Below are 15661 nucleotides of genomic sequence, written 5' to 3' on the forward strand. Positions count from 1 at the left end.
GATTGGAGCTTGAGGACCCAACATCCTGTTGTGAGGGAATGTGGGCAGTGGAGGAACATCACAGTCTGTACTACAGGGTGGTTGCTGCACATGGCTTGTCTAAGGCATCCAGACAGCAGCTGTTATTGACTCTACTGTGTGCAAGGAAGGAAGAACAGCAGCAAAAGTCAGGATGTTTCCTGACAGCAGGGCATTGTGCACTTTATCGGTTTCCAGGCTGCAGCTTCCCCTGTAAATGCTCCGCAGACAGAAGGAACGGAAAAGATATGGGCAAAGTTGCTTCTGCCAGTCATAGCCCGAGATTCGCAGCACATCTGTTAGAGAACAGTTTCTGTTTCTGGTTACCCACTGCTGCACACTTCTGCCAGTCATGTTACAGACAGCAGGATGCATGTGCTTACAGATGTCTTGGAAATACACTTGTACATCCTCTGAAATGCTCTGGAAGCAGTTCTTGGAACAAGACAGTTCTTAGAAACTGCTGGGTCTGTGGCACAGGAAACAGAGAACTCTGATTATAGCTCAATCTGTCAGAATTAATACAAAACTTGTGACATGCTCACTGCACTAGCACTGCACATAGCCCTACCAACCCCTAGACCTCCTGAATTGGCTGAACTGATTGCACTGGCTTATCTTCTGCACACGGGAAGGAGGAATCTCCCACTATTGAGGTTTTCTCATTAGAAAAGGACTTCCATACATGTTTCTTTCCTTCTAGGAATGTTTTTGATCCTAGCGTCACCTCTGAACTGTTCCTGGCAAGAAGGCAGGCAATTTCTCCTCAAGCCTTTATCAAATGCAGACAATGCTCAAAGCAATGAAGTGGCTCTTGACACTGCACCCAAACGAAGTCTGTCCTGCCCAAGGAAAGTCTCCCCTTTCCCCACCACAGGTTCTTTTTGTCCCCCAGAGCCAACAGCAGCAGAGTCACCAGCTGGTGGGGCTCGGATGTACTTGCATTTGGTGCTGACCTGCTTCTCTCACCATGGCTCAGCACAGATGTGATCATCTGCTCAGGGAACAAAGATGACGTAGGTAATGTCTCAGACCAAAAGCCAAGGGACTTCTGATGTTCTTACCAGGCAGCTCCCTCTCTCCTCATCCCTGTGGTCTCTAAAACAGAAAATGGAGTAAAATCTGAGGTGATTCCAGGCACTTGTAGGACTTTTGGCTAAGTGTGATGTTGAAGTCATGTAAATGCCCGTAACTATCAGCAGTAGATGCAGATCTAAAGCCAGAAGCTGAGACGTCCAAGCAGCGGTTGATTTTCATGTGCTGTTGTTCTTCAATGTCCCACTTAAAATCAGCTCCTTTTGCCTGCAATAGGCAGGACAATGCTCTACAGCACTTTGCTGAAGCCTGTGAAGTCACTTGGAAATCTTGTCCATGCAGACTTCTGGAGACCACTGTATGTCTCATCCACCCTCCAGACCTACAGCACTGCTCAACAGCAGGCGTGAGACCACGTCCCACTCCTAAGCCATCCAGCATCTCTGTGAAAGAGGCATCTTCCTCCGTAAGCAACAAATGGGTTAATGCTTGGAAGGAAAACCAACTGTGTGTTTTGGTGAAATAAAGATTAAAACATCTCCATGGAAGGTGAGGAGCCAGCCCCAGCCTGCGCTGTCCCATTTACCCACTAATCGGCCCAATTATCTTAGGTATAAATCATAACACAAAACACTTACAGAGCCAGAGTCACACACTGAAGAAAGGAGAGAACTGTTGGGTTGGTTTTTGTTTAGTATAATTGATATAATTACTAACAACTCTGTGCCAAGAACTTCAGCTTTTTTTCCTTCCAGAAGAGAGTGGAGTGCTGTCTGAAAGCCATAGCAATTAGCAATTCCCACATGCACAGCTTTTATTAGAAAGAATGCTCCTCTATTGCAGAAAGACCCAGCAACTCCCTGAGGAGCAATTAAACAACCTGGAGACCTTTTGGTACCAGGAATGCAGCCATCACTTAGTCCATGTTTCCTGTTCCTTCATTGATGCTACAAGGGCACATAAGGAATTATCCTGCCCAACACTTCCTTCTGCCTAATTTTAATTCCACAAGCTCCAGATAGTTGCATCTTGCTGTGCTATGGTCCAAGCAGGCTACTGTTTCTGAGGTTGCTCAGGCCCTTGTCCAGCTCATTGCAATCAGCAGAAAGTCTCCCTTTCACTCCACCAAGGAATCTGGCTGGGGTCTGATTTTCACACTCTGGAGCAGTTTAAGGCAGCACTTATGTGGCTGGAGCTCACCTGTGTTCCCCAAGCACATTGTTCTCCAGATAGTGTCTCCTGGACAGTGGCCATACTCATCACAACATGCCACATTGCCATCAGGCAGCCCCTGTGGAGGTGAAGAGACAGAAGATGTGGGGTTCATTTTAGCCTTGCAGAGGTGACCTCTCGTTGATGGCAAGGTGTGGAGACATGGAGCAAAGCCTGGCTTGGAGCTGCAGTACATCCAAAGTTGATGGCCATCCAGGAGCGTGAACAAACTCCTTAGATGAATCTCAATTATTGCCCCTGTACTAACCACAGGGATCCACAAAGGCAGGGAAGTGTCTGAGTATCTCCAAAAAAAATAACCAAGGAACCACGCTACCTCACTGGCACTCCTCTCATACCTATGGACCATGGATGGAAGAAAGTGCCTTCCTGGACCATATGCTGAATGGCCATGGAGCAAATCGAGGCACAATAATGGTTTCCCCAAGACCTGGGGCACTGTCACGCTGCAGACAAACCCCCTCGTGGCTCATGGCTGTGGCTTCACCAGGAGTTTATGACCAAAGCAGGACATAAAGCTTGACAGTCATGGGGCCATGTCACTCCCTTGCCACCAACCATCCCCATCTTGGGCAGCTTAGCTTGGTGTAGCAGCTCTCGGGTCTCTTTTAGCATCTCAGTTTCCGAAAGCTTAATTCGCTTTTGAAAAATTATAACTGTTCTCGGCAGATATTTTCATTGTCTGTTCTTTAATTAATTAAACTTGAAACAGACCATTCATTTTAAAACAATTTTCAGTAAACATATAGGGAGTTGGATGAAGATTGTCTCTGAGAAAAGTAAGCAGTACTTCTTTTTTTATTCGAAAAACAGATTATTATGCCAAAAACTAACAGAATTCTTATGCTGAAGAAGGAATGGAAAAATTAAGCAACGATTAATATTTCCCACACAAGTTTTAATTCTGGTCAAAGAGTTCTTGTTTCTCCCAAAATATTTTGATGAAAATTTTCAAATAGTCTTGAATCTTACCCTGAGCTGCTGCAGGGCTTGCTTTTCTGCTCTTTATTCTTTGGATTTGTCTTCTCGGGAACATGAATGATGCTCCGGTTTGTTTGTAGTCTTGGTGACAGGAGGTAAATTGAGGCAGAACTTGCAACATGCCCACTCTCTTCAAGATTAAAATACACACTGTCTTGTGTCAGAAACCTGTGGCAACCAAGCTCAGTTTTGGGTGTGACAAGCTCTTGTCATCCACAGAGGAATCAACAGACCTGGCCAAAAAACTCTCAGCTGAGCAGCCATGCACCAGAAAATGTGACTTTGCAGCAATGCAATTTGCAAAGATGATCTAATGTGGCAAAAGGGGAGTAATGAAATAGTTATTTAATCCACCTTGGGGTATCATTTCAGTTTGAGGTCATGTTGTATCAGGACTTGTACACTGCATTCAAAGGGCAGTTGTCTGAGAGGGATCTCAGGAAGGTTTGGCTGTACTTCTCAACCAGGTGCAAATCTCTAGCTTTGTCTATCTGGGTCAGACCAGCCAGTGCAGGAAATTCTTTTCTCTGTGGCATAGGAAAAGGTCTGTACCCCAGGATCACCTGAGAATTTCACCAGGAAATACCACCCATTCGCACCTGCTCCCTGTGCATGGTGGGGCGTTTGGCCTCCTGCAGACTAGGAGGTCATTGCAGGGTGTTGGGAGGTGGTTTGTGAACTAGGAAATGTTGTCTGTTGTCTTTGGACAGGTGTCTGGGGCCAGGGAGGAACAGTTTTTGGGTTTCTGCTCCAGTGTCCAACTTTTAGCAAAGATATTATTGTATGTAGTCAACAACGCTAATTTCTATACCACATTCCTTTATGAAGGATCTTTGATTTGAGGGCTGGGCCATAACAGTTCTGTTAACTTCCTTCTCTCATGCTTTGATAAGAGACAAAGTGCTTTCTCTTTGCAATTTAAATTCAGAGATCTTTTCTTTAGATAGCTTGGAAAAATAAAACAAGCTCTGTTGGCCATGGATGGAAATTGGAATTTTCTCTCTCATTGGTATAATTGGTTCCTGGTATTCCCATCCAAATTTGAAGTGTTTCCCTCTTATATTTTGATTTGAAAATCTACAGATAACATATTGTATCCTGTTCACCATTATTGAAGTAAGAGATCCTTAAGAGAGATGTATCCCAAACCTATTTTTTTAATTTTTTTTTCATAATAAGGTTAATATTTTTTGGCTTCTTATCCTATTTTGGAACAAAAACAAGTCTTAAAAATTAAAGTTTCTCACCAAATTAAACCTCAAATTCAACCGCCTTAAGGTTTCCACAATGATTAAAAAAACAAAGAAAAAAAAAAAAAAAGGGCAATTGGCAAATCAAGGAGAAAGAAAGGCCTGAACATGTGCGATACAGACAGCACGGGCTTAATTCCTGCGCCATGACATACAGTCTGACTCTCTCGCAGTGCTTTTGCAGGTAGCTCTGGCTCTTCAGGTTACATGCTGGACCCCAAGCAGGGCTGCCGCATACTTCTCATTTCAAGACAAATCCTTTTCTCCTGGAATGGAGCTCTGGCCACATGGTTTGACTGCCCTGCACACCCCGCAGCAGTGGGTCTGGGTGGCTGTGGGGTACCCCGAACACGGCTGTGGCCCCACAGAAGGGCTCGGGCAGATCCACCGCAAGCCCAGCCCCAGGGGATGCGGCTTTGATGCTCATTTTTCAGGGGGGTGCCTGCAAGCCACAGCTGGCCATTGTCCGTCTGGTGGGTCCATGTGAAAAGACTCAGCCCAACCACTTTGTTTAAGGACCTGCTGTCAGTTGGCAGCACTAGATGGCCATCAAGAAGGGATCATCCTTGGCAGCAGTCAAATATCTCCAAGCACAGCCTTGCAAGGAGGCTTCCTTATGCTAATCACTATTTACAGCCTAATCCAATCTCCCTGGCCATCAATGCATCTGCCTCAGCATCAAAACTCCCTTTGCATAACACCGTGGGCACACAAAGCAATGCAAGATTGGCCTCTCACTTCTCCCCACCCTGTTTCTTTCCCATTCAGACGCCTGGACGCAAACCTTATCTCCGTGGTGCCCGAGAAGAGCTTTGAAGGGCTGCTCTCCCTGCGTCACCTGTGGCTGGACGACAACGCGCTGACGGAGATCCCTGTCCGAGCTCTGAACCACCTGCCAGCGCTGCAGGCCATGACCCTGGCTCTCAACCAGATCTGGCACATCCCCGATTACGCCTTCCAGAACCTCAGCAGCCTCGTGGTGCTGTAAGCCTTCTCCACTCCTCACTCCTCGCAGCCACCGCTTCCTCGGGCTGGGACAAGGTGCTGACCAGGCCTGGCCAAGGGGGTTCTCTTCCCATGAGAAGACCTGCGAGTCGCCCCCCAGGAGCAGCTTTTTGCTGCAGGGGCAGCAGGCAGAGGTTTTGTTCACAAGAGTCAAGGCATCCCTGCCGTTTGATGTGAAACGTTAAAATGGGCTTTTTCGATTTTTTTTTTTTTCATATTTTGCTCACTTTTCACTGAAGGGGAAAAAGCTCCCCGATATAATTCGAAAAACTTTTTGCATTTAACAAAAATATAGTATCTGGAAACAAAAAATCAGATATTTTCCCTGAAGATTCAAGCGACACAAAAGCTTCTCATTTCTATTTCTCCCTCCAATCCCTGTGTTAGAACTACAGGATTTTCTAGCAACGTGAAAAAAAAAAATGCAAAACTTGCAGTCATGTCAAAAAGCAACATTGCTTTTTCTTGGAAAACATGCCAAGAAAACTTTTTGACCAAATGTGTTTTCGAACAAAAGATCCAACTTCAACACCTTGTCCAAGCCTGTGCATGCTTATTTGCTTTACTGTGTTATATACGCAGATCAGTTATTCTTTATGGTGATCACAACCCCATGGTGCATGTTGTTGTCCTGTTTGCATCATAAACATTTCACTGACAGCATTCAGGGCAGTGTAGGGAACAGTGCTGATCTCAGAAGATACCTGGTCCGTGTGGGAAACATTTACTCCATGGGCAGCGAGGCACAGTGAAACACTCTGCAGCCTGTAATCGGAAAGCAAACTGATGTCTTTGGCAGTGACATCAGGAGGCGCATCAGTTCTATCAACAGAGGCTTGTAAAAGGAAGCTTTTAAAAGGACGTTTACATGTGCAAATTAGCAAATTAGCAAATTTTTGATGTTGATTAGCAAGTTCAGGTGTCATTTCCAACTACTTTAGAGATCCCGTATCTACATGAAATGCTACCATTTAGTCTAGTAATATGTATTAATACCAGCATATTAAATTACCTCAGCATGTGGGGCCTTAGTGAAAGTTTAACAATTATTTTGCTTTCAGAATTTGAAGTGTTTACTGAAGTCATCTAGCACAGAAAGTGCTTGGACAAAGCACAATCCAGAGTTTTATTAAGCATCAACTTCAGCTGTTTAGACAAAGCATAAAGGCTTATTTAGAAGAAATGTTGCTAAAAGCAACTTGAGAAATGTCAAATAAGTAGTTTTCACCCACAATAGTGCTTATTCTACAAGGCATCCCATGGCCATCATAATGCAACCACTTCATTCAGCTTTAATAGCTAGCACGGAGGGTGAGCTGACATTTGGGATTTTATTTCAGTCTCAAAAGCACGCTGCTTTCATTCTGGTTTATCCCATACTTTGGGTGAGAAGCAACTCCTTAATTAAACAGGCAAGCTCAAGAAATAAAAGTCATTGACCATTAGGTCACAAGGGAGAGAATAAAGTCCCACCACAGACAATTGGAAGGGAACACATGTGACCCTGCCAGGCGCTGTGGGGACACGATGCTACATTTTTGTGGGATCATAAGCGTTTGGCAGAACCAGCCCCATAAATCTCTTCCATGCTTCCACGCATACCCCTGTCAGCGCGCAGCCAGTGGAAAGTCACCCATGGTTCCTCCTGCACCCCTACCAGGGACGTGTCCCTGCTCCAGACTCACCCCCCAATCCAAAAAGCACACGCTCCCAACAGCCAGCCCAGCTGGGCAGTAAAGTTTGGGAGAACACTTTCCCTGCTGGGATGCAGATAATGCACATGTGGATTCCTCCGCAAGTGTCTGAATGTGCACCTAGATTGAGAAGAACTGGCTGCTACCATGAACATCAGCAAACTTCTAGCCTGAGAGGTATTAAAATGAGCACCTGGGGGAGGAGAGCCAAGAGCAGGTGTGGAGGAGCAGAGGGAAGTCTCTCCTATACAGCCTGATTAATTCTTATGGACATGGCTGAGGGCACGACCTTCCCAGTTGCACAGATGTGCTTTTCCTTCTGCACTCACCTTGGACCTTTGGGAGGGATGTGGGTGATCATCCTGCACTGCCACAAAGCACCAACATCAGAATTTACAGTCCTCAATCTGGAACAAGTTAAGGAGTTCGGTCTCTACTGATACACCTCTGTCAAGGAATTCCCATCTATTGCTGCTGCAGGTTTCTAACTAGGGTGGCAGGGTGATCAGTAAGCAGAGCCTCGTGTAAATCACTCATCATTTAATCTATGAGTCTCGGTAATTGGCAGCATCCTTTCCCCAGCTCTGATAACGAGCTCCGTGTGCTGTGATGTTGGCACTGCACTGCTGATGGCCGAAGGGAGACGGCTTGTTTGATCAGGGTGGCTCACGGGAATGGGATGCTGAAGGTCTTACTCCAAGTCTGATCTATTCAGGACAGAATGTGTCTTAGCATCTACAAGCAGAAATAGTCCTGAGTATTTCACGGCTAATGATTTCTATGAAGCAAAGGAGGTTTTTTTACAAAAAGCATCTTCTTTCTCTGGCATAAAATATTTTTCATTTTTCATTTAGAAGTGAGCATCTGAAACCCCCATGCTGCTGTGCTGACAGGCTGATAAAGTGCACGACAGCAGTTCTTGTTAGTGTCCCTCATCTCTCCCTAGGCTGTCTGAGGGAAATGTGTCCATTTGTTATTCTGCAGTCACTGTAATTTGTGCTGCCTTTCAGGACAGGGCATGGGTTCACCTCACACAGCAGAGGAGCTACCCTGTCCCATGCCATGGTGTGAATGTGGGGTTGTCCTGTGCAGGAACAGGAGTTGGACTCGGTGATCTTTATGGGTCTCTTCCAACTCAAGACATTCTATGATTCTATGTGGTAGCACTTGTGCTGCTGCAGGAGCACACAGGGCAAACTCTCTGCCATCTGCCAGAGGTCGGTCGCGAGAGTTTCTTTTGCAAAGAGGCTGCTGTTTTCCAATGGAGGTGCATATCTGCATATACAGTCTGCATGACAGCCCACACAAAAGCAACGACTGTCCTGCTTCTTCCTGGGCAAAGCTATGGATCTCACAGATGCGAGCAGCTCCAAAACCAGCCTCACTCCACGGAACTGTCCTGCAAAGGGAGATACACAGTTCTTAAAGTTCATTGGTCTTACTGAGGACAGTAGTGGATGCTATCTCCAGTAGGAATAGCAAGGGCTTAAAGACTTCTCATGTTTTTGCATCACAAGAGGATTGTTTATAGCCCAGAACCAAGTATCTCGAGCTGCTATTAAACCAGTTGTAATTTACAGGGCAGAATATAATGCCGTGTGGGCTGAGCTCAAATTGACAAACACTGGAGATGTTGCAATTCCACTTGTTAAAATTTGTTTACCAGGGGAGACGAAAAGGCAGGATGGAAGAAAGGAAGGTCTTTTCAAGTGTTTACCTTTCTAACTCTCGTTTCTATTATTGCCATGTGGTTGGGTAACAACTGTTGTGTTCACCTTGGACAGCAATTTTTTTTATAACTCTCTTTTTTGGTCGCTCATAATTTTCTCACCAACGAAGAACATCCTTCTGATGATTTTCATTACTCTGCCTCCAAACTAAGCATTTTAAAGCCAAATATAAGCACACTAGGTGATTGCTTTTCTATTCTTTCTCCTTGCCTGGCTTGTGTGACAGCAGTCAGCGGTTCAGCATGTCCGAGCTCAGACGAGGTGTCTTGTTGTACCACCCCGACAGAGCGCCAGGGAGCTCACATTGCCCCTCACGTTCAGCATATCCCTTCTCCCCACGTTGTCCCCTCACAGCAAAGCTATGGGGCACGAGGTTCCTGTGGCACCTCTTGCTGTGGTTATAGAGTGACTCCAGATCCAAAGCCTCAATCTGCCAAATGCAGTATGAAGTGCTCGAAGGGGCCCAAAATGGTTAGCACCATCCTGCAGTGGAAGTGCCAAGTGAAGCAAGGGTGGCGTGATCTGAAGCTATCCCATAACCTTCGAGAGAGGAAACCATCTGGACTTGAACTTCTGTTCTCGTGACAAAGAGAAATTTCTTCTGTAAGATTCTGATTTTGATCTCAGCTGCTTTTCTTCTCTAAGAGTCTCAATCAACTCAAGTTTTCTCGCGGGCAACTTCCTTTTCTTTTTTCCCATTTGCTCAAAAGAGCGAACATATTTTATCACACATCTTTCCCCTCCCTTCCTCTTCCTCTGAAATGTTTGTATGTTCTCATTCCAACAACAAACATCCATCTTCAGCTGGTTTCTGTTTTGCAAGCCCCTACCAAACTGCCCTAGAGCCTGGCTGTTCTTCCACTCCCAGCTCCCTCCTGTTTTACCCTAGAATATTTGGCAGTGGGAGCTGCCTGTGCTCAGCCAAACAGCTCACACTTGAATCCAGGTGGAGTGAGAGATTCTTCAAGCCAAGACAGATTTAGATCAAGCAGCAAATGATGAAAAAGTCATTGATCCACCTGCCAGTATGCAGTCTCCCTCAGGCTCTTGGAAGGAGGCAGTAGCGTTGGACAAAGGCTGGTGAGTCCCTGAGCGTGGGCAAGGGCAAAAAGGACCCTGAAGGCAAGTGGTGTGGCAGCAGATTAACTACATGGCACTCTGTGTTAAAGGAGAACCTGAACTGCAAAATAAACTTATGGGGAAACCTACCCTGACAGAGAGCAAAGAGAGTATCCTGCCCCAGAGGATGCTACCTTCTCGGGTATTTCTGTGCAAGTGCAAGTATGGACATCACTAATGTGCTTCAGCACAGGGGAAAAGTGCAGGCTGGGCCACAGTGGGCTGTCGTCTTCTGCTTTTTAGCAGACTTTCCCCAGGCTGCTCCAAGGTGTCTCTAAATGAGCTTCAAGGTACTCTCGAGCGGGATTTGAGAGAGAGATGCACAATGAGCCATGTGGCTCCCACCAACTGTAAGGAAGCCAGATGGAAAAAAACACTCAGATGTGCACACGCACACAGTCTCTGACAATCGGAAAGGAAGAATCTAGGAATTAAGGTCTTGAGTTTGCCATAAAAATGAGACATGGTAGTAAGGGGCCCATGGAAACAGAGAACCCATCCAGTGGGGCTCCAGGGGAACTCACCAGCTGTGGAACTTCCAAAGCAAAAATACCCCAGGGTGGCTTTGCAGAGTGCCCCAGCACACGGCTCTCCAGCACCAGCATTAAGGCTGCGAGGTCCAGAGCCCTTAAGCACTAAGATGCTCGTGGCATGTAGCACCAGACTGAAGGGGAACAGGGAAAAAAAATTGTTGCCTTAGTGTAGAGAACGTGCATTGGCATGTGGCATAGCCCCTGCACTTCAGACAGACACTCTGAAGCATTAAACTGAAGACAACTTTCATTGCGATGAAACTGCAGCTGATCCAGGAACTGGCAGCATCTTCATTTTTTTGCAAGTAAAGATAAACTGTGACTAACAGAATGATTTTGAACGCAAAGGCTTCTTGCTGCTACTAAGGACTCCAAATACAGCTGTGTCCTTAGATAGCACCTGGTGCCCATGAGCAACTGTTGAAGCCAGATGGCACTTTGTAGGATTGGGCCCAATGTAAGGTGAGATCTAGAGTGTTTCTTGAAGCTTCTTGCCTAAGCATGTTCATCCAAAGCCACGCAGCAGCTGTGAAGTGGAGGTCTCGGGGAAACTCCTGTGTCAGCCTGGATTTCCTGGGAGAAATGGGAGCTCTGTAGCTGCTTTGCAAGCACTATTGCATGTTGCATGTGTCTCACGAGGCAAGAGAAGGGACTGTATAACAACCCTCATCATCCCAGCCCAGGCTGTGCTTAGCTAGCAGAGCGTCCCTGGGCCACAGCTCAGACTGGCAGGAAAAGACCAGCTTGCACCTCCACTGATCATCTCTGGTTTGTCCACAGGCACCTGCACAACAACCGGATCCAAAGCCTGGGAGCCAACGGCTTTGATGGGCTGCACAGTCTGGAAACTCTGTGAGTCACCTGTTTTCTTTTCTGTCTTAAAGAGATCGTGTGTGTCCATTCCCTCCCGCAGGAAAGGGCTGGTATCTCTGGGTCACCCCACTGCACCTTCACCACGCTCTGGGGACAGCAGCAGATGCCCAGGGCACGATGCTGCTGCCTGAGGCGGCGGCAGACTGGAACTTCTGCCTGCGCCTGTGCAAGCTGGTCTGCCCGTGCTGCTGCCGCTGCAGAGGGGTCTGCACATATGGGTGGAGGGACTGGAAAGGGGCTCTGGGGCCGTGGGCACAAGTCTAGTCCTGGTGCAACCCAGAGAGCTTGTACGCATGTCCTGCTCGAGGAGTGTCCCCACGTCCTCCCCACAGAGAAGGAAACGGAGCTGGGGAAGGGGCTGGAGCACAAGTGTGATGGGAGCAGCTGAGGTAGCTGGGGGTTCAGCCTGGAGAACAGGAGCTGAGGGGAGACCTTCTGATCTCTGACCTGCCTGAAAGGAGCTTGGAGCCAGGGGGGGTCGGGCTCTGCTCCCCAGGAACAAGTGCCAGGACCAGAGGAAACGGCCTCAAGTTGCGCCAGGGGAGGTTGAGGTTGGATCTGGGGAACAATTTCTTCCCCAAAGGGCTGTGGGGCATTGGAACAGGCTGCCCAGGGCAGTGGTGGAGTCACCATCCCTGAAGGGGTTGAACAGACACGGAGATGAGGTTCTCAGAGACACGGGTTAGTGCCAGGCGTGGAGTAATGGTTGGACTCGATGATCTTGAGGGTTTCTTCCAATCAAAATGATTCTATGATTCTGTGATTCTATGATTCTGTATGCACGTGGTCCCAAAGTGTTCTAAACACCTGACTCCAGCAAAATGAGGGGCTAGCTTGAGTCAAGGCTGGTAAAATCCTCAGGGATCTGTGGAATACCTCTCTTCAAGCTGGTCCCATGTCACCTGGCATCACCATAGCCAGCTGACTTCATTTAGCACCACGTTCTTGTCATGGCTGGCAAGGCAATATGTCAGGAGATTGTGGGGGAAGATGGGAAGCAGGAATGGACTCTTCTCCAGGACACATCTTCATTAGCAGCAGACAGGTGACCCTGAACTCAGAGACACTTATATGTGATGGCCTTGCCTTGTGCACACAGCGCCTTTGACAGCAGTATGAATTGCCTGGGTCTCACGTGCCGTGCATTGGCCTGGGAGGAAACATAAGCAAGCAAATAATCAAGGCCCTGAAAGACTGGAAGAGGTGCCCGTTGCCTTCAATTGTGTAGAAATATGTCCCTTCATGCAGGCCTTGGGGTCAGATTCAAGCCCTAAGTCCTTGCCAGGGAGAACTAGGGAGTATGGGTCGTGGCAAAAGAGGTGACACTTGCCAGCATTCAAGTGTCACTCAAGGTGACAGAACTCTCTGTGCCCAGCACGGTGCCAGCAGCAGCAATCGGGTGAGAGTGGAAGCAGCAACCAAGCCCTCGGTCCCCAGACACGCAAGACCATGACATCTATTGTCTCTTACTTTCAGACTGGGACATCCTGGGGCCACCCAGAAGGGCTCAGCTGGGGAGAGTCATAATTAGCCATAACGAACTGTGCCAGGGATGTTGCAGGAAGAAAGACTGCTGGGTGGTTTCCTCCAGTGACCCATGGGTCTCCCCCATCACTGTGCCAGCTGCTCTTTCTCCGTGGTCATTTCTGGTGGGCACAGATAAATACACGAGAGCAGAGCTGTGGCATCCAGGCAGCACAAAGACAGGCAGGTTACAGTGGGGAGTGGAATACTTGCTGATGGAAGAAAACCCTCTTTGGGCTATAACCCAGGCAGACTATGCAGCAACATCACAGCTTACATCAGGGCAACCTTATTCTGTAGCCAAGGTAGTTAAAGCCACCTTGCTGCCCATCCCAAAAAATAGCCAAGCGTTCAGCTACAACAGCCCAGCCAAGTTGCTAGACCTGCATCTACCTACCACCACTCAGCTCCTGTGCATGTGGAGACTATTAAAGTCTCCACACATACCCTTTAACTCAAATTATGATTACATTCTGTTGACAGCACTTAGCACATTTTCTTGGCTTGCAGAGGCCAAACTGTGCTCAGTTACCCCATGGGCATTACCTCCTGGAAAGCAGCAGGATGGTAAGAGTTGGTGAAGACAGAAACTTCTCCAGGTTTCCTAAAATGAGTATTTGTGGCCAGATGCTGATTACAAGCCAGGGACAAAGGTGAATAATTCTAGAAGCTGTGAGGAAAAAAATTGGTTTGCACTTTTCAGAGAAGCCTAGGAATTTTTAGGTGCAGGACCCTCTGTTCCCCTAAGGGAAATGTTTCTTCTCATATTCACCTAGACAGGGAAACTTCTATTTTTATCACATTCAGCCAAAACTTTAAGAGAAACAGCACCCATTGCTCCATGCAGGCCTCAGCATTGTGCAAGATCCCTTTGCACAACCACACCAGATGCCTACCCCAGGTCTTATCATTTCTGCAAAAAATAGATCCCAGTGGAGCACCTCTGTTCTTGGTGAGGGCTTGGCCCTGACATTTTAGGAGGGCAGCAAATCTATAAAGAGGTAAAGTGAAGCCAGATGAATGATTTCACGTTTCCCCTGCATTGATCTGCAGCTACTGTGCACAAGTCAGCTCTGCCAGGTACGAAACAAGAGCAACTCTGTGTTTTCCGTGCTGATGTGGGGAGGGGAAGGGAGTGTGAGGGGCAGGTAGATGGAGCTGGATGTGAAACACTTACCAGGTCTCAACCAGCCAAATACCAGCACATAGCTGGAGAACGCAGCTCCAAGAAAATTTTCTGTCAGGGCAAGATCTGGCTGTTCACCAGCCCCCCCAGCCTCCTCTTCCTGGGAAGGAAACCTGGGCAGGCAGGCTGGATCCAAGTCAGAGCTGCTCTGGCCAGATTCCCAACAGGCTTTTGGAACAGCCTTGAAACCTAGTGAGTCTCCCTCATCAATTCCCATAAGCCTGAGAGATGACAAAAAGCAATGCTGCAGGGCCGTGGGAAGAACCCCAAGTGTGGATGAGCCATGAAACCAGATATTAAATAGTCAAAGTGGGTGATACCTGGCATTTTTTAGCCCTGTCCCAAAGACACGGAGCAAAGAAGAGTCTAAATGTCCTTAAGTGACATGTTCTTCCTGTAGCCCCTTCGTGTAATGTACAAGACCCTTCAAATAGTATATATTATAGGTAGGTAGATATAGAGAGAGAGACAGATGATGGATGTGGTCTATCTTGATTTCAGTAAAGCATTTGACACCATCTCCCATACCATCCTCACAGGCAAACTGAGGAAGTGTGGACTGGACGATCGGGTAGTGATGTGGACTGCAAACTGGCTGAAGGAAAGAAGCCAGAGAATTGCGGTCAATGGGACAGAGTCCAGTTGGAGGCCTGTATCTAGTGGAGTCCCTCAAGGGTCAGTTCTCGGACCAGTACTATTCAATATATTCATCAATGACTTGGATGAGGGAATTGAGTGTACTATCAGCAAGTTTGCTGATGGCACCAAGCTGGGAGGAGTGGCTGACACGCCAGAGGCTGTGCTGCCATCCAGAGACCTGAACAGGCTGGAGAGTTGGGTGGGGAAAAATTTAATGAAATATAACAAGGGCAAGTGTAGAGTCTTGCACCTGGGCAAGAACAACCCCAGGTTCCAGTATAGGTTAGGGAATGACCTGTTAGAGAGCAGTGTAGGGGAAAGGGACCTGGGGGTCCTGGGGACAGCAGGGTGACCACGAGCCAGCACTGGGCCCTTGTGGCCAGGAAGGGCAATGGGACCTGGGGGGGATTAGAAGTGGGGTGGTCAGTAGATCAGAGAGGTTCTCCTGCCCCTCTGCTCTGCCCTGGTGAGACCACAACTGGAATATTGTGTCCAGTTCTGGGCCCCTCGGTTCAAGAAAGACAGGGAACTGCTGGAGAGAGTCCAGCACAGGGCCACCTCCTTTCAGGCAGGTCAGAGATCAGAAGGTCTCCCCTCAGCTCCTGTTCTCCAGGCTGAACCCCCAGCTCCCTCAGCCGCTCCCATCACACTTGTGCTCCAGCCCCTTCCCCAGCTCCGTTCCCTTCTCTCAACTTGCTCCAGCTCCTCAATGTCCTTCTTACGATGAGTGGACCAAAACTGAATACAGTATTGAAGGTGGGGCCTCACCAGCACTGAGTATAGTGGCGCAATCACTTCTCTAGTCCTGCTGGCCACACTACTCCTGATACAAGCCAGGATG

The 15661-nt window shown here is 47.7% G+C and overlaps 1 protein-coding gene across 1 annotated transcript in view; it reads left to right on the forward strand.

The window, feature by feature from the left end:
* Positions 1–15661, forward strand: part of LGR6 (leucine rich repeat containing G protein-coupled receptor 6) — a 113677-nt gene that overhangs the window by 68078 nt on the left and 29938 nt on the right. The window contains exons 5-6 of the mRNA XM_065649457.1: positions 5286–5501; positions 11379–11450. Of these exons, the coding sequence (XP_065505529.1) occupies positions 5286–5501; positions 11379–11450 (288 nt within the window). The remainder of the gene's footprint in view (positions 1–5285; positions 5502–11378; positions 11451–15661) is intronic.

The sequence above is a fragment of the Caloenas nicobarica genome, chromosome 21, assembly GCF_036013445.1.
Source record: "Caloenas nicobarica isolate bCalNic1 chromosome 21, bCalNic1.hap1, whole genome shotgun sequence".
NCBI lineage: Eukaryota > Metazoa > Chordata > Aves > Columbiformes > Columbidae > Caloenas > Caloenas nicobarica.